The sequence below is a fragment of the Betta splendens genome, chromosome 9, assembly GCF_900634795.4.
Source record: "Betta splendens chromosome 9, fBetSpl5.4, whole genome shotgun sequence".
NCBI classification, from domain to species: domain Eukaryota; kingdom Metazoa; phylum Chordata; class Actinopteri; order Anabantiformes; family Osphronemidae; genus Betta; species Betta splendens.
Window position 1 is genome coordinate 19989976 of NC_040889.2, and position 22298 is coordinate 20012273.

Consider the following 22298-nt stretch of genomic DNA (forward strand, 5'->3'; position numbering starts at 1 on the left):
ACGTGTGCGCGCCTGAAGATTTCGTGTCCGGCGCAGTTACGGCATTGTAGACGTCATCAAAAGCCGACGGCTGTGACGTAAGAAAGCGACGACGCTTCTAGTTGTTAGCAAAGTTGGTAGGTGCTCTTTTATAGATTCGTGAGAAATTAAATCGGTTGTTTGGTCCACGGCTGTTAGGCTTTTCACCAGGTCACTGCCGTGGATGGACTAGTGCAAGTTTGAACATACGCGCAAGTTAAATGGCGCAAACGGAAGCCCGCCGCACTGTTATGTGATGCTATGCTAAAACCTTGTTTCTCGCCTACCAGCCTTTTGGACAGTTCCGCCGCTCTTCTCTTCTAAACGCAGTCATGTTCCACAACAGCTCTCAGAGGAAATACTGGATTTTCAGAAGCGAAGAGGAACTGGAGCAAATGAGACGTAAAGCCAACCAGAAATTCCGCAACAAGTTACTAGAAAGTGGGAAGGTGAGGAAGAAGCACGTAGAAACACACGCGACCTGTAAATGGGAGCGTTCACTTCACCTGGCTGTCTTTGTGACTGACAGTCTGGAGTACGTGAATCCATGTTCCTGGAGCGTCATGAGGAAGACATGCTGTTCAGATACTACGAGAGGAGGCTTTTGGATTTGTGCAACGCCTTTAAGCCTGCTATGCCGAAGTCTGTGGTGGTGTGTAGAACATGTGCTTTAATGTCAGTGACAAATGATGAGAACGGTGTGGGATCAGAGCATGAAGACATGTGTCTCTCACCTGTTGTAGGGCACAGCCATCATGTACTTCCGAAGATTCTACCTCAACAATTCCATTATGGAGTATCACCCCAGGATCATCATGTGAGTAGAAATGAGAATGGCACATAAACAACAACTAATATGGTGTTGTTTAGTGTTTAAGTAACATAACTAATAAAATGTTTACCAAAATGCTTTAAAAGATGTAGTTTATTAAAACCTATTTCATACTGACTTGCTTATTTCAGGCTGACATGTGCGTACCTGTCCTGTAAAGTAGATGAGTTCAATGTGTCCAGCGCCCAGTTTGTAGGCAACCTTCTGCAGGAGACCCCGGCAGGACAGGAAAGGGTTCTGGAGCAAATTCTAGAATATGAGCTGCTGCTCATCCAACAGCTTAATTTCCATCTGGTGGTGCACAACCCCTACAGACCCATGGAAGGCCTGCTCATTGACCTCAAGGTGGGTGGACTCCTGGAGATCTTGTGCTTTGCAACTGCGAATGTGCTTATCTAATTTACTTCAACTTTCATCTTATGATCCTTCTTATACTTCCTGTGCTCATACCTTTGATACATTCAGACACGATACCCTGCGCTGGAAAGCCCAGAGTCACTGAGGAAGAACGTAGATGACTTTTTGACACAGGCAGCCATGACAGATGCAGGGCTGCTGTTTCCCCCTTCACAAATCGCACTGACGGCTATTCTGAACAGCGCTTCGAGGGCTGGTCTTAGCATGGAGAGGTAGGTAACCTGTGCCCAAGTTGAAAGATGCAACAATGATCGTCTCGACTCAAATATCTTTAAATTATATTGTTGTCTGAAAAAACATGCATTGATGTCTGATGTTAAATTTGTACTGTTGATGGCACAATCGCTATTATACGTTTTTATAGTGATGACACTTTGTCAGAATGAGAAAAGACTAAAATCGAAGAGCTGTGTTGAACAGCTGAAGCCTTGTATTAAATAGTATAATTGAAAGGACACGTGGAAGGAAAGAATCAAAGAAAATGTAATGTTTAAAAAGGAAACTAGTTCAGAGAGTGAACTGCTTGCTTCAGTCGTTTAAAAGTAAATTAACAATTTTTTTTTGTTTTAATGAGTCATTAAAATAACTTTAAATCCGTAGCTACCTGACTGAATCCCTGTCACTGAAGGAGGATAAAGAGACCCTCTTAAAGATGTATGACTCTATGAGGCGTGAGTAAATTGCACCATCTGTTGCACAACACAAGAGGGCGATATCAAACCATCTTTGATTTGGTGGCATAAATTTTAAAGTCACAGCCATGTTACGAATAAGGAAAAGTTTTTCTATTCATCCAGGCATGAAGGCTCTCCTGAATCAGTATGAGCTTCCCAAAGCAGAGGAGGTGAATGTCTACAAACAGAAGCTGGAAAGGATTCATGCCGAGTTTACCACTTCAAGCACGTAAGGAGATGAAGTATCCTGTGAAATTCCCACTAATCAGTGTTTAACAGTTTACCATCACTGTTAAAATCAGTAGCGACATTATTGTGGCGATGAAAAAATCTGAACACTTAATCATTTTCACTATTACAAATGTCCTCCAGTGAACGGAAATTAAATTTCTACATCCCACACCCAACTGATTGACTGAAAGTTTCCATTGACATACAGAATAACGTTTTTTATTTTAGCCAGGTTGTATCTAAGATGCAAAAGGTTCAAGGTTCAGTATCAGGTAGAAAAATAAAAAGGAACACATCATCGTCAGCTGTATGAAATACAGAAAGTATAACAGCACGCCACAGTTCTGCCTACATCACCCATACCATGTTAACTGATATCGGTATCGCTGATGAGGAGACTTTTGGGCTCATTCAGTATCAGTTGTCTTATTAACACTTGGTGAGGTTGGTGAGGTCCGTGGTATCATAAGTGCAGCTACAGTAAACAGTTTGGTAAACTCTTAGAGCAATGACAGGCACAGATTCCGACTTTGCAGCTGCTGAGCTACCAGGAGGCACGCGAGGCCAACCCTAATGACTTTGAAGTTGATAAATCTGTGCATGGCATGACTTTTGCGCTGGATCTATGCAGTAAAACAGTCGGTGCAGGGGTGTACTGAGACGGCACCTGTGATGGCGGGAGACAGAGACAGCAAAATGCATGAAAGCTTTCGGTTCACATCCCCAAGGCAAAAAAGGGAGTTCAGGTGATGTTTGTTAGAGCAGCATATACAGTATGTAGGGCCACACACTAGAGCAGGATCCATTCAGGGTTAACACATGCACAGGACAGGTTACAGGTATCTCCTACAAACTCTTAAGACTATCTTTCAGCTCTGTTCAGCTATATTGTACACAAACACTTGACTTCTAAATATATATTTATATAATATCAACAAACAAAGCAGCGTATAAAAATGCAACAAGTGGTTCCCGTGCTGCGTGGTTGGTCATACAAAGATGTTGGAAGCTGTTAATGGTTTAAAGGAAGAGCTTATCAGAAATCAGGTGAAAGTGGGCAAGAGGTTAGCGTGGAGAACAGGAGTTAAGGCTTGTTTCGTCATGGAGAGAGGTGCTCTGTTTAAATTCCCTGATGACGGCAGAAAATGCTACTTCAACGCTTTCTATTGCCTTTTCTGTAATGTTCGAGTTGTGTGTCCCGGTGTGGCTGGTCAGGGTTCGCCAGCCGTTACCAGTCAGTCGTCTGTGGGACTGGCAGGCATACCAGTGTTTAAGAAGCTCAGGCATTTCTGCCGATGACTGCCACTCAGGTCCATCTTCATAGAAATTGTCTCTTCAAGGTTTCGTGATAAACGTTTCTTGTCCAAGTTTGATTAGTTCAACACACAGTCTGTGACTGAAGCATTTTGGGAAGAAGGACTTTGGAAAGACAGTATTCAGATATGCAGCAAGTGGTTTCTCGTATTGCATTTGAACTGCCGGAATCGAGGCCACATGCTTTGAAAACACACTGACTTCTTCAGTCGTACACCTCGATAGCTGAGGGCTTGCTTTGGCTGGCCGTGTGGTCCCGCTACCACACTTTGATTCTCAGGTGGACATCCGTAAATCTCACATTACCTGGATGGCAGCCGCCAAAGACATGATGGTGCACTCTGTCCTGTAAGATAAAGTGGACGTGTTTGTGAAAGGCACAAGCGTTTAAAGCGGAATGCTTCTTACAACAAGACCAGCAAACTAAGTAGTTGTCACTACACAGACTCTAAACGAAAGGCACAGGATACTACTACTACTACTACTACTACTACTACTACTACTACTACTACTGATGATGATGAACATGTAGGACACTTGCACTTTACCAAAGTGAATGTTGAGAATGTGTCCGAGGAGGTGGTTACGTTTACACAGAAGACATGACAGAGTTCACCAACAATTACAGCTTGCAAATTCAATGTCCGATTCACAGACGTGTAACAAAGTTATTTTACCCTTGACTACTTAGGGTTATGTTATTTTGCCTTGCAGCAAACGAAAGCGAGGATATGAGGAAGATGGCCATGTTGCAAAAGAACCGCGACTGGCAGAAGAGGTGAGACAAGCCCCTATTTTCAGGCTCAAGTTTTGTAGTAGGTGCGTCAAGTTACTAACTTCATTCTATTGTTCTAGGAATGGACTGATGAAGACCTGCTTTGAGCTCTACCCGGCTATTAAGCTACTGTTAACTTATTGTACAGCTAATCGTCAACAGGACAGATGTGACCAAGCCCAGTTTGTACATATTTTACTTACTTTCCTGGCCTTGCATGAATCCACATTTAGTTTTGCTCTGCATATTTTTCTACAGTGTATGTTTCTGTTAATAATAAAAGTGGGGGAATCTTTGAAATGTCACTTCTCTACCTTTTCTGCTGTGGGACAATGAATGACTCCATTATCTACTTTATAAAAACGGTTTAATAAGTGCATGCACGATACAGTCTGAACTATTCCAAATATGTACTTCTGTAAACACTTTCATTTTACTTGGTTTCTCTGATTATGTGTCTTGGTGGCATTGACGTTTCCAAAAAAAAGATTTAACCAAATAATCAAAAATAGCTCATACAAGTGGAGGAAAAGAAATTCATCTCATTTATATACTCATGATTCCAGCAAGAGAATTTATTCTTAATATAAGACTTTGTTCCAATCTAGAAAACAACAAAAAGAAAAGAACAAATAGAAATTGTTTCAGCACTTTTCAGATATTGTCACAACCTTAAAATAAAATCAGTCACTAATTACAGTAAAAAAAAAGCATTAGAGCTCAGAATCCAGTTACAAGAAAAGGGGCTGAGAGGACTAGCTTCTTCATGTCAGTTTCATCATAGTGAGCAAGGAGGTGGCATGTGAACACACACTTTGGCAACCTGTGCTATCAAAACACATTGTGGCGATAAAGAGGACCCATTCAAATCTGAATATTTGACCCTCACTGAAGGGACTAAAATATACCCAAGTCAGATTAGTTTGAGGGAAACTCCTTTTTCCTGTGCATACACACGTCAGGCTCTGGTGCAACTGTCTAGTTTATTTTTAAGTACTGTGACGGTTGTCGAACTCGACTGCTGCTGTTGCATAGCTCTCTTGTGGTGAACAGGACAAGATGACGGGTTTGTGTGGATGGGCAGGATTATCAGAGGAGGACATGATGGAGGATGGTGGGAGGGTGTTGCCATGGTGATGAGGGCAGAGCATGCTAGTCCTCCTCTGAGTTGCACTCCAGCAAAGGGGAGTCTTGATGGGGAGATGGGAGAGAAGGAGTGCAGTACTACCTGTTGCTGTTGGACATGGCATACTGAGCCTGCTTCTGCTGGAGGAGCTCTGTGATGGCCAGCAGCTTTTTTAACACATGCTGCAGAGAGGAAACAGCATTGAGTAACTTCTGATGCAGCACACTGTAGGCACACTACTTTGACATCACCGGCCTCTGACCTGCTGAGCTCCCCTCTCGTTGCTCAACGTCCGTAGCTCGTCCGAGTGTGTGGCACAGACCTCATGCAGCGCAGCCAGGTCGCGGGACAGGTCTGCCCTAAAGTGCTCTTTGGCTTCAGGGAGTTCAGGGACATTCTGAAACAAAATCCACGGTGTTACTGGGAGATCACCATCAACCTTTCAGAAGGCCCTGAGAGAAGAAACAACTGTGACTCACCCCTAACTCATCCAGAAACATGATCATTCTATGTTTGTTGTTTTTAATGAAGGGGTTCACACCCTCCATGTATGGCTCCTGTTAGAACAACAACAACAAAGTTAATAAAGATCCTTGGTAACATCTCCACTATAAAGACATTTTATAGAGCAAGTTCATACCTTAGCACCAAATTCAACCAGGTTGGCCAGGTTCTGGACAGACTTGGCCACTAGAGTGAGTGTCCTTCCAGCTGTTGGAGATGGAGGGTCTACAAGAAGAGATGAAAACACACACTATGACTCTCGCGCATTAGTAATGTCAGTAGTTGTTTTTTTAAATTGTGCTATATTGTGCACTCACCATCAATGATGTTGAACATTCTTGGGTTGAGGATGGCAGGACAGATCAGTCTTAGAAAGACAAAGCCGCTGAAAGAACAATGCACAAGTTAGAAGACGAACAAACACTAAATATCAAAAGAAGGTTTTTAGCTTCATAGGTTTCATGTTTGTTTACCTTACAACTCTTGTCCGCATGGTGGTATTAGGCCATTTTAGCTGCACGGACTTTTGCAGACAGCCATATATGAACCTTAATGTCCTGGAACGTATCAAAGACAGTTCATGCGGGCCTGTGAAACACAACATTTACCTGTCTTTGCGTTTGTGTGTGTTTGTGCTTACTGCGGTAAGATCTCAGCAGCCATGAAAATCTTTTCTACCAGCTCCGACAGAATGTTGAGGAGATGAATCAAGTTCAGGTGCACATCCTCATTCCTCTCCAGTTTGGAAGGATTCAACTAGAAACAACAAACAATAGACTGATTCAAATCAGGGTGAAGACAAACACACAAAACACAAGACAAGGACATGTCGATAATGTGGAGCTGTGTGTGTGTTTGTGAGGAAATCCTCCGCAGGTCATTTACCTCGCAGGACTGTTTGCTCTCCATGATCTTAAGAATCGTGTCTTTGAGGGCGTGATGGACGAAGGGTGTGGCCGTGGCCTTCATGTACTGCTCCATTAGTGTGCTGGCCAGTGTGGTTGCTCTGAACAAGGTTGTGGCCTCATCTGACACAAGGCAAGCAGGGAAGATCAGACTAAGAAGCCGGGTACAACTTAACTTGATCTCCTGAGGTGAGATGCATAAAAGACAGATTTCTTACCCTCCATATTAATCTCTCTGTCATTGAGTGTCCTTAGTAGATGAGCTTCAGCCATATCATGCCTAAAGATCCGCAGTAGGAGACTTGCCAGTAAGGTGCGGTCCTGGCCACACACATGGGCCAGAGCATAGATGACGTGAAACTCTTTCTGCAAGATCATCTGCACAGGACACACAGCAACGTCGTCACTGACATTTTCAATGAAAGAGAAGTTAATTGAACCTGTAATCAAACCCCCTTCAGGGCGAATCAAACCTCTTTGAACTCGCTGTACTCCTCTTCGGGCATGATCTTCTCCATGGAGTAGCGGGCGCGTACACGCAAGGAGCCCGGCTCGATTCCCTTCAGAGGCACGTGGGAGCTGAGAGGGAACCACTCATCAATCATCTGGCCCTTTTGGAGACGGTTCAGCTGGCAGCGCATGAACACTGAGATTGAGTTGTGGAGGAAGACAAAGAGGGTGTGAGGGGTGAAACATTTAGGAGATTATACTATATTTGATCATATTGTCTTCTCTAGCAACACAGCTGTACATACAGATGTCACTTTCTTTGCTCTTTTTTGTTTTGTTGCTGAGGCTGATTTCAAAACTGTTGATCTCACTCGACAAGTCGCTGAAAAAATAAGAACAGTGTTATTGCAAAGCTAACTACACTGAATGGAACAGTTTCTGGGCTTGTATAGGTGGAAATACAATACACTGGCTGGTATGTGACAGACATACTCAAAGATAAACTCTTCAGTGAAGACAGGGTTCTGTCCCTCCCTAGGATGTGTCTTAGCCACCTGCACACTGTTCAGGTAGATGTTACAGTAGGGGTTGGTGAAGTACTTCACCGGCAGCTTGTGGGCCTCCTCCACATACAGCACCAGGCTGCTCACCTAGGAAATAAATTAAAAAGTGAATAGGAGTTTTATGTAACTAAACTAACTAAAAGCAACATATTGTGTTGCTACATGGATTATTTTCTTACTCATTTCTAATATTTGTCCATCTGCTTTTACTACATCTACATAGAAACACACTGGACAAACGTACCTGTCTAAGCCGCTTGTTGGAAGGCGGCTGAGCGGTTTTCCTTAGGTTGCTGCAGAATGTTTGAAGGCATTTCATCCAATCCTGCACAAAACAAAGATGCACTTCAGGAAAAAACATCTCATTGGTCACTACACTTTTCATTGCTCCAGCTGCCTAATGAGTTGTCTGTAGCTAGATTCTCTAAAGCTGGACTCACAGAGTTAAGCATCCTTCATTTAGAACATGATGTATTAGTTTTATGTTTTTGCAGGTGCAGACTCTCCTGTTACCTGTCCCTGCTCTTGAGCTTCTCCTGCGAAGTAGAATATGTACTGTTCCTCGCTAAAGTGCTGGACAACAATCTGGAAACAGTTTGGCCTAAAAAAACAGATAAGATTTGAAATTGCTTTGTAATATAACATATATAAAAACAATTGCATCCTTCCAGTTGTGCACGGACACCTCAGCACTCCTGCCACCACTACAGAGGAACAAGAGTATTTAGATCTCACCTGCCAAAGAGACTGTCATGCACACCGTACACAGAGCACACACTGAGGTCGATCAGCCCTTTCGGTTTGGTGGCTCTCTTTTCACTCTCGAAGTAGATGAGCTGAGCATCGTTACCCTCTAGGATGAAGTAAAGGTTCTTCCATCGTTTGCCTTTGCCTGAGGGACCAGACAGAAACAATTGTTACCAGTGGCCTGTGACTGACGTGAACACAGACCAACACAGACAAATAAGACCATGTTCTTTATACCTTTGTTGAAGAGGAGGTAGCCTTTCTTGACGATGTTTTTGTAGAAAGCATCTTTTGTTTTCCGTCTGATAGTGTTATAAATTTCTCTCCCATCTACTGTGTCAGTAAGCACTTGCTCCTGCTGCTACAGTAAATATAAAAACAAATCAGCCATCACAAACCAACAGAGACACGTCTATTCATCTAGTATAACATTTAAATATTTCTATTTACATTTAAACAAGCCAACTCAGAAAATGTCTAACGCAGTGCTTTATTTGTCTACACTGGGAAATGCTCACACTGCAGCCATCACCCGGTACTTGTCAGCAATGCATCAAACCTATTATCAAATGCGACTCCATTACATCTAACAATTTTGCTTACCTGAACTAACACTGCATCTTTCAGGTTGTAACCCTCAACTATTTGTTCTTTCTTGTAATGGTCGATGATGTCTTCAACACTGCCAGGTAGAAAAGAGAGAACACGTTGCAGGGCATCAAATAATGCAAAATAAATATGAATATTCAACTTCCAGCACCAAAAATACACATACCTATTGTAGTACCTCCCTCCCATCATGTACTGATTGTTAGGGGTGGGGGAAATCTTAAACCTTTGGATGTTTTCATTGGTGCGAAAAAAGAGCGAGTAGTCACCAGGTGTGTTGTCCGAAGGCCGGACTAAAAAGCTGCACACCTGACCAACTAGGACACGACAGGGAATGGAAATAGGGAGAGAGGTTTCAATGCCAGGTCAGCAGCACAGTTACATGGTAGATGAATCTTGAATGTTTAAGACTTATTGCTAAAAACATTGGCTAGATAAAAAGACTTGTACCTGTCATCAGCAGGTTGTAAGCCTCCTTCTTGGTGATCTTTCCATGATACCAACTGCAGAAGTAACAGAATACAGAGAACCCTTTATAGGTTATGTCAAATGCCCCAAAATTAATTTATCTCATTGTATTTTACTTCTGTCCACATAGGCAAATGTGGCCTATGAAAACAATGTAACTGAACCTACATTTTTCCCTCATGTGGATCCTCCTCTCGCCCCTGAAAAATATCAGAAGGAGAAATTTGTACAGACACAAATTCAATCGAACAAGTTAAAAGGTTTACAGGTTCTGATGAGGTGCTGGACGTACCACTTCCTCCACCAGATCCTCCACAATGAGGCCCTGCTCCTCTGTGCGGACGTTGGTCACCCACATCCAGCCGTCCTCCAGTTCATTGTGAACAATAAACATGTCCCCTTTTAGGAAGCTAATGAGGTGAAGAGTCAAGAGCGACAGGGAAGAAAGGAAGGAATAGAGTGACACAAAAATGTTGGAAAAAAAAAGGAATGAAAAGAAATTTTCAAAAAATATCATAATCTATTGGAGGTTATTTGTTTTGAACTGTATAATTGTTTTGATATATGCATCCCATTAATGTAATTGTGATTTATAACCTGAATATTCCAGCTGATTTACACTTATTTCTTTAGTGTAAGTTGCAATACCAAACATTACCAGCAGGTGTCTGTAAATCACAACATTTGGATCACAAGTCTGTCTTTCCTATTAAGCTCTCTGGTAGATTCAGTGGTCAAGGCGCACTTATAACAGATGTTCATGAGATTTAGAAACTCAGGGTTATCTGGGTTCATCAAGTATGTTTACTGCAGCATTGTCATTAGCAAAGTCAGAGGATGGGGTGCAGGACTGTGACTTTCTAAAATGAAAGGCAGCTCTTGGTGAACTCAAGAAGGTTCCAATATTAAGTGTTTGCATGTAAGACCACTACACATGCCTGATTCTTACCTGATCTCATCAGTATCTGGCACTTTGGTGTAAGGAAGTATGGCCCTGACTCTCCTCCGGTCTTCCACAGGCTATAGAAGTATGGAAAAAAAAATCATTGGAGATCATTAATTACGGAAGTCAAAGAAAGTGTTTAAACTATTACAGCCAGCACATGGTTGAATGGAATCTCTAACATACCCCAAGGTATAATATGTATACGTTACTAAAAAGCTCTCATGCTATAAGTGACCTTATTGGGCATATAGTGTATAACATGGAGACAGTCTCACCTCTGGGGGGGCCACTGGCGATAGCAGTTTCTCTCCTTTTAGCAGGCAAGACACATAGCTGTAGTAACCAATTAGGTCTGATAGAGAAGAGAAGCGCCGACCCCCAATGTAATAGTCCCCACACATGGCGATTATTCTTTTCAGACAAAACACAACAAAGACAGATAGGGGTTAATCTGTGTGCAGTGAAGGCAACAGAAAAGAATCTGTTTGTATTTGTTATGTGCTATTGGAGTCATTTTTTCACCAGTGCGTCAGCAAAGTACGCTCAACCGTCAGAGACATCAAGCTACACAGGTTTTCAGACAGAGAGAAATAGAGAGATAGAGGCTGCCCTGATCAGTCCAACAGTCCTGGACATTATATTTTGAATTTGTTCCTCATTACAATGATTGATGACAAACGAATAGAAAACAGATTGCACCACGCCGTGTCTTGCTGCCAAACCACTAATTCTAATTGTTGTCTTCTCAGGTTGAGTCGATCTGAAGTTGGAGGCTTTTAGCAAATGCACAATGATACTACTAATATGCTGGGATGCAAAATCTAAGGGCACCAACCTTTTGAAGTATAGGTGTCATGTAATTAACCTTTTGTTCATAATTCCTTAACAGAGTCTCCACTCACCGGCCCACACTAAGCCAGCGTTGGTGAAAGAGATGATGTCATTGTTACTTTATTAGAAACGTGATTCTCTGGAGGAAATAGCAGCATTGATGAGCAGCAAAACAGCAGCACAGAACACAGAAGGGAGAAACATATAGTCTATGTAAAATATGCCTCAAATAATAGGCTGATATTCACCAAAATATAAGGGTTAAATAAATGGCAGGAGGTGATGTTGTGTCTTGGGAATGAACAGGTATGAACGGAATCATCTCTACAGAAGCCTGTGGGAAATGCCACTGGTACCAGTAAAGACCTAAGCATACATAAAAAGCATGGTCGGGTTTACATTTCCCGAGTAGAGGTCGTCCTTTGACTTTGAGGATAACTGAGCATGACTGTTTTGTTGCACGTGCTGTGTACCTGAAGTGGTTCACCACATTGGTCATGCTGAGAAAAGACAGGACAAAGGAACCGGGCCGGCGGTCACTCTCCCTGATGAGGTAGCTGCCAGGGTTCCGGGCCTGGCGCAGCCGCTCCTCAGCGATGGTTCGGTCTAGCTTGCCATGGTACCACCTAGGAAGGACAGCAGACAGATGATTGGTCAGTTAGACCGTGATCGCAAACACACATGGAGTTAACATTTTGGCTCACTGTGAAGAGGTGTGATTTAATCTCTAGCACATTAGCCTAGCAACATGCAGACATCAGGTTGCCTGATAAGAAAGAGTGAAACGTCTGAAGGATGGAAATCAGCCTCAGATATGAAGCTGTATTACATTCTACAAATTACTTCCGTCAGATGTCACATGTTCTCCAAATGCAGCAACTGAAAAAGCTTTTAATTTCTAGTTTCTGTCACATTCTGCTGCTTTTAACTTAACCAGGAACCTTTAAAAAACAACACAGATTAAAATTTTAGCAGGTGAGGGTGAAATTGACAAAGTGTGCCAGATGGGGTAAAAAATTAAAAGGCTGTTCCAAATTTAGGCCAGTACTGGGTCTCTAAATGCAGGGCAGCAACTGGAAAAGCTGGGAGGAGAGGAGTGAAGCGCTGCAGCATTTCTTTTCAGGGAAGAGCCGAAGAAGAGCAGGTCTTTAGCTGTACAGAAGGTGTGGTGGTGTTTGTCATGTGGAATGAGCTGGATGTTTGCTCAGGAAGAGAGCGTTAAGTTTGATAGTGGTTGAAGAGTGAGGACAAGCAGCAATTAAGTGATGGTGGCATAACAGATTGCAGGTTGTTGAAGCCCTAAGTAACGTGCACACATCTTTAAAAATCTGGGGTCTGCAGCTATACATGACTATAATAAACCTCCTGAGCTTAGGTTTAAGCCATTCAAACGGCTAATATTACTACATGTAACTTTAAAATCAACAGTGTTTGATGTCCTTTCTAATGTTGATGAAGCTGCCTTTCCACTAGCATAGCATGTTTTTCTACTTCCTTCATGATGTATGCTCATGTAGAAACATCAGCTAAATGTCAAGCACACAGATGAGTAATCCTCAGACTTTATCACCACCCACAAGTGATGAAACTCTTCCACAAACAACTGTCCACTTTACGGGTTGTTTTAGAATAGGCTGCTAAAATATCAATAAATTGTCTTTATCGTTTGTCTTAAATGCAAACCTGGATTATTACAACAGAAACACAATTAAGTGTTAACTAATTTTTAAATAAGAAGTAACAAAGGTTCGAGCTTGAGCATTTTGCCTGTGTGAATCCTTTACGGGCCGATATCCAATTTATTCTGTAACCATCTTATCTGTCTATCAACACCTGTGGTGTATAAAGGAATTAATTTTCATCTGTTGAAAGAAAAAAGCATTAAAAAAAACATGAATCTATTCATTGAATTGGGCATGTCAACCAGATTATGCGCCATGCAAGCTTTCAAATAATTCAATGCTGCACTTTCAAATTTAAAACTCTGGGGGCTGAGAGCATTAATTAATTGATTGCACAGAAAATGCACAGTGCATCTCAGGGAGTGGGTCTGTTTTTAACCATAGCCCCATTTAAACCTGTCATATTGTTGATGCTCCTGCATAATTCTGCCTTTAGTAGACAGTTTGCATATTCAATCATGGTTAGTGGAGTTTAATCTTGAAATGCTGATATCTTGATGAATATTGCTTTTCTCTGAACGTTACCTTTAAAAAAAAAAAAAACAAAACCAAAAAAAAACAGATTTGAGAACCAGGCACATGTGATGGAACCATCCTTCGTTTAAAATCTCAGCGACTCAATGGGCGGGTTTTCATATAAACTGTTCACTTACTCACAGAGCAAAGTGAGAAGCTAGCTTTTCTCCACTTTAGTTGCTGAACCACTCCGTTTCCTTGTGTGGATATAATATTGATTGTATTGCATGTATTCAGCACAAACCTTCCACTATGACTGTGTTTTTGGTTTGGGTTGCCTTTTTCCACCTTTACTTCAGGACTGCACACTATGATTTCTGCCACAGCAACCTGTAGCATATTCTCCAGTATTTGCTTTGTGCCTGTCTGCATTGTTTTTTTTTAGCATAGACACTGTATTAAATGATTTGAACTGTACGTTGCGCTTATCAGATGGGCATGTAAAAGGAAAGTATCTTATCAATACAATGTTCACCTCTCATCTCAGGTTATTTTATTATTATTATTCGTATTACACCACCCATGACGACACATTGCGATCTGGGTGGGTAGACCAGACAGGAAGGGTGCTATGACAGGCAGACTATGAATATAAGCAGGGGCTGAGAGGATACTGCTCTGCTATTAGCTTGAGGAATGCCCTGTCATGTCAGTACATGAAGAGCAGGCAGTGAGGTCCTGGTTCTCTCCTCTACTGACGCTGAACCCAAGGCGTCCCATTCCCGACACACAGCTCAGTCACACTCAAATAAAACAGGGCTAACAATAAAAAAAAAATGAGCAATGTAAATTGCTAGGGCACTGATCACAGGAATTGTGTTCTTTACTAATCCAACTGTGGTGGACGAGGCCACGCCAACACATAAAGCATCTGATGAGGTGAGAGAGCAGGTGGACATCAACCGCAGTGTCACCCCTCGCCACCCCTAGTGCCCACATCTTGAGCGCACACAGGTCATCTATTTAGTCCCTCCATCGCAAGACAAAGTGCAAAGTAAAGCCATTCAGCTGTTCTCGCAAGCATGCCAATTACCCAGTTCCTCCGTATGCATAGCTCTCCTAAATATGTCACGCTGTCAGGAGCAGTATCGCAGTGCACGACTGAAATCCAACATGTCTGAGCCAAGTCAGCTCGGGCAGAACGACAAAACATCAGGCTCGGGCTCCAGAGAACGCAGCAGCTTGAGTGTGGCGTACACAATCCTTCTTTATTATATTATTATTTTAAAGCTGAATACTTTAAGGAAAACCGAGCATCACAGTGCCGAGTCAAACCATCACAACTTTTCCAGCTTTTCTCACTTGTTCTACAGTTCAACTATAGAATACAAAGAGCGAGACCATGAACATGAAGTATACAATGTAAACAACTATACTATGTAAAAGTGTCATAGATTTTCATTCGACAATTGATGATATTGTTTTTTTCCTTATCAAATGGAACAGAAATAGCCAAATATGTGATATAACGAACCAGAAGGTACAAATAGCATATGTGTTAATAACTTGTACTTGTACTTGTGTTTAACTGTGTGTTTTACCCTGTGGGACATCAAGGCTAACAGAACAAACCAATCTGTGACCTGTGTTTGTCAGTCTCATCTCGTTAGGCTCGTTTCCAGCCATTTCTTTCCAGATTCTCCATCTTTATCCCTCCTGATGGACGCGGCTGTGCTCGAACATGCCCACAGACGTACTGCCGGTCCTCATCAGTAAGAAAGTATAATGAGACATTACTGTACATCAGTAATGCGACTCAGTAAAGCGACCGAGAGTCCACAGAGGGTACCGGGCAGATTGTCTGTGCGTAATGAACACCCCTATAATACGACTTCACAAAATTAGGTTGCTTTGATCCCTTAGCTACACACCAATAAGAACTTTCCTAATTTCTGTGTGAGGTCACTAAACCATGTGATTACATCATGAAGTGTGTTTATAGGATTTAAATAATTTCAAGCAACAGCAACAAGAAAATTACAAAAAAGACTCTTCCATTTGAGCAAACCATCATTCGAACAGCTACGAACAGCTGGAATCCTAAATCCAAAACCATTTAACAGTAAAATAAAAGATACTTCTAGCAGCCTATTGTTGAGCAGGCAACGAAAGAGTGATTTTATGCCCCACTTACGCCAAGTTCGCCCTTTGCTGCATCTCCCTCCTCTGTCCCGTGATCTCACAAGGTGCAGCAACTCCACTGATACTGCAGCTGGCCAAGCAAAAACTGTGGGCTCCGGAGCGGATGGCAGAGTGAAGACATTTCTAAATCCATGAAAACCACGACAATGTACGCCTGCTGCCACACTGACAATGTCATGTCCCATCACTGGGGTCAAGAAGCGCCGTCCATTGAAGCAAGACAAGCAGAATGGCACGGCAACGCAATTTGACAATGCACAAGCACTCATGAAGGAAAACTGGATGAAATGTCTGAATTTGTTATTCTGTTCCCAAAAATGACAAGACTGAGGCAGAGCACTGTAGTCTTTGCTCCCACTCTCCACATCCTCCTCTGACAGTCTGTTTCTCGTACGCTGCCTTCTTTCTCTCCTGGACGCCGTGCATCACGAGCTTGCTGCCTATTGGTTTTTGAAGCCGTGAGGGCAGGGAGTGGCATCTCTGCACACACATGGACAACTGTGTGAACATACATTGATGTGCAAACAGTCAAAAACACAGACAGCGCATTAACAGGCATGGCCAAACAACCCTGGGACCTGCACTGGTCGTAGAGAGTAGTTTCTGTACGCCAGGCTTCAACAAAGCACAGTCAAATTTAAACCTTTAGTAAATGTATTGTGCTTAGGTTTGCACAACGGAAGAAATCAAGGTAAACAGATGTGCACAAGTGACAGCAGCTCTGAATATTTGTTACACATGATGTACCAGTTCGTCCAGTTACTTCAGCCATGATGAAAATTATCAGAACACCCCAACTGACCCACACCATATGGAAGGAGATATAGTCCAGAGCTATTCATGCACTGATAGCTTTGCTCAGCTTGAATGCTAATCGACCATCAACATTTTACTGCAGAGCCAGGCCCACTTGGACCAAAGTCATCAGCATCTTAGCTTCCCTGTCAATCAGCTTCATTGATTTGACATCATTATAGCCGTGATATGGGACTTCATTGTCACCAGCACATGAAATATTCCTCCTGGGTTTCGGTTTCTAGAAGCAGAAGTGACTGGCTATGAACATTCACTTCCTACAGAAACACACACTCTGTTGCCTAATAGAAAGTGTGGTGGACAATACGGACATCCACAAGGTAGACCACAATTTTTCATAACAGAAGCACTCTTTACTGTATAGGAAGCCATGTCTGTAGGTTCATAGTACAAAAGTCAAACCTTCCACCACAACGCCTTCAATGCAAAGTCCCAGAGAGATCATTCAGCACACTTCACTAATGTGAAAATCCATCCACATCAAAATTCCTGGGTATTGTCAAACGCAAGTGAAACGCTTCTGAAGATCCTGTTAAGGCCACAATGAATGGCTCAGAAGGCTTGAAAACAGGATGCAGGAGAGAAAGGCAGGGCAGTGTGGGTATTGGAAGGGCATGACAGGACATTGTGTAATACATAGACAACGTATCAGAAGCTATAGGCTTAAATTTTTCACATGTAGCCCTAATAAAAGAAGTTGTCGACGTGTCTACTGAACATGTCGACAACTTACAGCCTTTAGCTCTGTAAAACTCCACAAACACAGCTTAACACAGGCTGCACCCGCTTCCTAGCGAGAAGTAGGTGTTTGCTCACTAGACTACACAACTGTGTGATTCTGCCTTGTTATAAAAAGGTGCTCCATCATTCCGCTGCAACATTATCCACCAACGAACAACCTTGTGGGGCTGTGTGACCCATGCGCTGCTTCACGTTTGTCTCCGTGTTAAAGGACAATTTAATGCAAGTGCTTAATGAACACTTAGGCTATAGAGCTGTTTCCACAGCAATCTGTAAATCTGGTAAACTCATTCACACGGCCACTGATCTTCAAATCCAACTTTCCTTTCCCTTTTTTTCCTTCCTCCTACCACCACCTCCTCAGGGAAACCCTTTATGACTTACAATCCTCTCTAATCTTCGTGGAAACTCAAAATCAACGACTCATTTCCCAACTCGGTGTTTGTGTAAGCTCGGGCATGGAGCATGGGTTTCGTAAAAGGCAACAGGAACACGCGCTGTTGGGGCCACTTGATACCTTCGCTCCTGCCTCCTCGTTAAGCTATCGTCAGTGCAAATCTTAAAGTGGTGGTGTAGTCATTGTTTATGAATGACAAACTTGTGTACCGAGGTGTGAATGAATGCGACTGCTGTTTGTCTCTCGCACAAATATTTTCACTCTACTGCACACTGCAAAACGTGCCAAGCATAGCTTTCACACTCAGTGTGCCGCACACTTCCAACAGTGTGGAAGTTTTCCACAATTACTTCACAGGCTGCTAACATAACTCAAAGGAATACAAGATCAGCCTTGGAGCCCTGTTACAGAAGTCATGCACAGCTAGCTGCACAGCTGAGGGGGCAGCGTGAGATGCAGAATCAGTCGGGGCAGTCAGCTGTGAATGCAACACCCACTGCCTCAAGCATATACTATTACAGACACAATGAGAAAGTTAAGCTAATCTCTTGTATTAAATGCACGTTACCGATCCAACAGCAATAAATAGCAAGACGTGAGATGGGTCATTTTAACAACCACTTCCTTCAAGACAAAACTTCAGTCAAAGGTTTCAAGGATAGGAAGGCAGCAAAATAACAAACCCCATCACATTAGCTCAATGACACATTCAGGTGACGTGATACCAGGCTTAACAAAAGATATATAGTCCTCAAAAGTAATTTATTTGTCTTGCAGTTCAATGGAGACATTTGGGTTTAGGATTAACAGACAGATATAACACAGGTGAGATTTTCAGTATATATTTGATAGCTAAGTGACAAACTCATTCACCTGGTTGTTGGCTTTAGTTTTGGCTCGACTTTGAACTGATTTGTTGAGAAAGTCAAAAGGTCACCTGCTTACTCTGGTAACCTTGTAAATGCACTAAAAAAACATAACTAACAGATTTTCTTCACCTCCTTATGAGCTGTAAGAATCTAAATTGTTATTGGAGTTGGAAGATTGTAGAGATGAGACACAACCCGAACAGTGTTTTGGGACAGATGAGATCAGAGTCCTTACTGGGAATTTCACCACAGTGGTGTAAAGCTTGTGCCTTCTTTAAAACACCTGCGCCTCTTTACACCGAGCTTAAAAAAACACCCTGAGGGCATTCACTGTTTTACACAGGGGCCAGTCCCAGGTACTAGCAGCATGAGGTTTAAAGACAACCAGCTTGGCTGATATACATTCTTTTCCAAATATGGAGACAATGTAATTTGATGTTGCAAGATTTGCACAGGTAAAACATTATTAGTAGTCAAACAAAGTTAAGATACTGAACACAATACCATGAATTCATTTGACCTGCTGTAAGTAATACTGAAAGCAGTAATCAACCAAAGCAAACAACTGACGGAGGCTGTTTTTCTTGCCAGTCACTGTGTCTTCAGTGTCACTGACGTCTATTCTATGTTTCACAGAAGCTACTGGTAAAGTGTCATCTATTAACAACCTGAAACTGTTCTATTTGTCACCACAAGCAATTCACCAAAACCTCAAACCCCAAAAAAGAGGAAAAGCGTGTGCCTTGCACAACTCGGTCGTGTAAACCCTTTCACGGAAGGCCAGGGTGGGAGAGTGACTTCATTTTGACTCTCGGTCTCTAAAGTTATGCGTCTTCGTGAATGTGGAAGATAAACATCTGACTACAAGTCATTCATTGTGAGACAAGCGATACCAAAAGAAAATCAATGCCATTCACGCACAAGTGGCAACTGTTCCACTGACAAGTGTTAAGCTGTGAATGTGACTGTTTATTTTGTTAAAATTTCTATTTCCACAATATGTAAAACTCTGCACTTGAGGGAATAATTATTAATAATCAGTTATTTTGGGTCTGTTCATTACCAGTACAGGAAGACCGGTGAAAACACTAGCCCTCCCCTTCCTCTCTAGTTCGACAGGGAGATATAGGGCGACTCCTAAAATAAGAGCTGAATCCACAATCCAGACTCAGTCACTCCCATATCTCATAGTATGAGAGCCAGAAATGACAAAGCTCAGCAGTTCTCTAATGAGACTGTAACAAATGGAAGGGCTGTATTTAGGTTATTACAAAACTAGCACACATGGGTTTGGACATGTGCATGTGTCGAGGAAATGCAGAGAAAAATGGAAGAATTAAAAATTAAATTCCTATACTTGATGTTTGATTGAGCTCTGGTGTGCAAGAATCAAAGAAGATCCTGTACAGTAGATTTATTAGGTGTATACATTATCCCTGTGGATAATGACAAAATCTTGCAAACTGAACTAGACAGCTGCGAGCAACTGTGGGGCCGATGGCTTTAGATCCCACAGGAATAACACAATGAGGCATAGATTCCGATTATCCGTAATGACACGCACTGACCCTAACCAGAGCGGAGAAAGGTTCTTCAGTCCTGCTACTCGTCAAACAGCCATGGCAAACAGGATCAGTCTCACGGGTTACGGTGAAAAGTCAACCAGTTACTGAATGGGTACGCTCATATTGCCAAAAAACTACGAGCTAAACAGAACGGCTTAAAGGTCATACTGTAGGTAAGCATCGCACCCGTCTTCAAAGTGTGTGCAGTAACTAAAATACTGCATGTTTATAGACAATGACCAGACAGTGATACTTATACTTTTAGTTCTGGAAGTATTCAGTTATTCTCCTTTGTGTTATTACTATGTATTTTTGTTTATATAGTTCTGTCATTTTCAGGGTAAGTAAATAATGTCATGCACATTTACACGTGCATTGTTGCAATGATTCAAGTAAATCTTCTTTTTCTTTATCGCTTACCAAATGCCAAACTTATGCACATAGATTACATTTGTTTACATTATTACTATTTTTTCATCATCGCCTTGTATGAATGTAGATCATGACTGATCAATGGCTGGTGATTAAGTTACCAGAACTGCAGGTGTCAACACAAATGTAATGACAGCAGGAAGGAAGTGAACCCAACCAAAAGCACAGGATGCTAGAAAATGCTGATGTCTGGGTGTCGGTGAACAAGACGCGGCTTCTGCTGGTCGCATACTCACTGGTTTGTGGGAGGCGCAGAGAGAGGGAACACCACCTCTTCTTCCTCGATTTCCGGTCCATCCTGCATGTCGCTTTCATCCATAGCGCCGCCGAGCCCCCCGCAGCCCGGAGGGGGAGGAGGCGGAGGTGGCAGCGGGGGGAAGACTGTGGTCCCGTCCGGGCCGGTCGATGTGGGTGAAATCCGACTGGCCGGACTCTCCGATGTGGGAGAGTAGCACGCGCTGCCCACGGTCCCTGAGGTTGTTCCCTGGAAAAGTGAATGTCCAGCTCCCGCTCCGCCACTCCCCGCTGCGCACAGCAGTGGTCCGGTGACGTCCCCACTAGACAGGGGGTAGATCACGCTCATGTCGGGAAGCGAGTCCGGTGAGGTGTTTGAATGTTGGCGCTGGGCTGGAGCCGGTCCTTGTCCCAAATCAGGGACTCGCGCTCTGCTCGGCTTGGGATAGTAGGGGAAAGGGGCCGCCTCTGGGCCTCCGCCGCCTGCCACCCCTGTCCCTGCCGTAACCGAGCCAGCCTCCTCGCTGCTGACCTCCGCAGCCATCATTTTAAGAAAACGTATAGAGGGGAAAAGTCCAGAAGGGAACCTGCCCTCCCCCTCTGTTCTCGCAACACTCCTTCAGCGTTTAATCTCCGGGGGGAACAACAAAAGTTTCTCCGGACCGCGTTCTGCTAGCCAGCTAGCGTTAGCCGACAAGCTACCTTAGCTTACTTGGCTGCGCTAGCGGGCGTTAGCTTTAGCTCGCATTAGTTCGCCGCAGACAGCCACGCTAACGCTAGCGGGATGGCTAGCAGGTTCGAGACACTTGATGAGTTCTTGCTCGCTATGTCTTCATTGTTTCCTGAGTTTAAAGTTCACAGATAAACGGTATCTGGAAACCAACATTGGAAATATTTGAGAGGGGATATCAGTTTACCAATATTTCCCGTTTTCTGCTCGGACTTCACCCTCGGCACCAGGCTGATCACTTGTCGGGGAGTGTTGTTTTATTGTCACCGCTGTGTGTAATCCCCGTCTTTTTTCCAGTGTTGTTGTTTTCTTTCCTTCTGAGTTTCCAGCCGTTCCGAGTGGAGTCCTGAAACCACCCAAACTTATTGCCGAGCGCTGCCGAACGACCGGCGGTTCTATGCAAACCACCACATCGCAAAACAAAATGTGATATATTGCGTATGCGGGAGAAGTTCGCCTTTATTTCTGGGTTTCGGGGCTGGTGGCTTGCCCGCTGCTGCGCTGCTCGCTCTCCCCTCCCTCTCCGGCTCCTCTCCAGTCGCCGAGCAGACACGGCCAAGTGATCGCAGAGCGGCACCGCGCTGATCCATGACATCTTCGATCAGCGGGCGAAAACAAACGGCTTCGTAATAACGAAAAACAGAAACAGGGGAAGTCTTTGAAAAAAGAAGGGAAGAAAATACTTTGACTTCATACTTCACACGTGAATATTATTATCTGCTCCTTTCATGTGGTCATTTTACCCCAGCGTGTTTTGTATTATT

The 22298-nt window shown here is 43.1% G+C and overlaps 2 protein-coding genes across 4 annotated transcripts; one reads left to right on the forward strand and one right to left on the reverse strand.

Annotated features, from left to right (window-relative positions):
* Positions 1-25: 25 nt before the first annotated feature.
* On the forward strand, positions 26-4566 carry ccnh (cyclin H). Of its 2 annotated transcripts, none has more exons than XR_005898018.2 (10): positions 26-230; positions 309-467; positions 548-670; positions 762-835; positions 982-1195; positions 1316-1479; positions 1868-1938; positions 2065-2183; positions 4178-4264; positions 4342-4566. XR_005898018.2 is itself a non-coding variant. In XM_029161963.3 (10 exons), the coding sequence occupies exons 2-10, from the start codon at positions 351-353 to the stop codon at positions 4366-4368; spliced, it is 960 nt and encodes a 319-aa protein (XP_029017796.1). In that variant the 5' UTR covers positions 33-230; positions 309-350; the 3' UTR covers positions 4369-4566. The 2 variants fall into 2 exon arrangements, 1 of the variants encoding a protein (XP_029017796.1); XM_029161963.3 differs by having other exon boundaries at positions 33-230; positions 2065-2170; positions 4201-4264.
* rasa1a (RAS p21 protein activator (GTPase activating protein) 1a) lies at positions 2370-22075 on the reverse strand. Of its 2 annotated transcripts, none has more exons than XM_029161960.3 (26): positions 20807-22075; positions 11884-12036; positions 10855-10990; positions 10583-10653; positions 9926-10043; positions 9802-9833; positions 9616-9668; positions 9332-9482; positions 9160-9238; positions 8794-8914; positions 8545-8701; positions 8323-8410; positions 8054-8134; positions 7739-7896; positions 7552-7628; positions 7270-7442; positions 7015-7174; positions 6777-6919; positions 6532-6647; positions 6365-6448; positions 6209-6276; positions 6028-6116; positions 5867-5944; positions 5650-5784; positions 5490-5569; positions 2370-3832 (listed from the first exon to the last, which is right to left on the reverse strand). In XM_029161960.3, the coding sequence occupies exons 1-26, from the start codon at positions 21349-21351 to the stop codon at positions 3784-3786; spliced, it is 3195 nt and encodes a 1064-aa protein (XP_029017793.1). In that variant the 5' UTR covers positions 21352-22075; the 3' UTR covers positions 2370-3783. The 2 variants fall into 2 exon arrangements, with proteins under 2 accessions (XP_029017793.1, XP_029017792.1); XM_029161959.3 differs by having other exon boundaries at positions 8794-8917.
* Between the last annotated feature and the right edge of the window lie 223 nt (positions 22076-22298).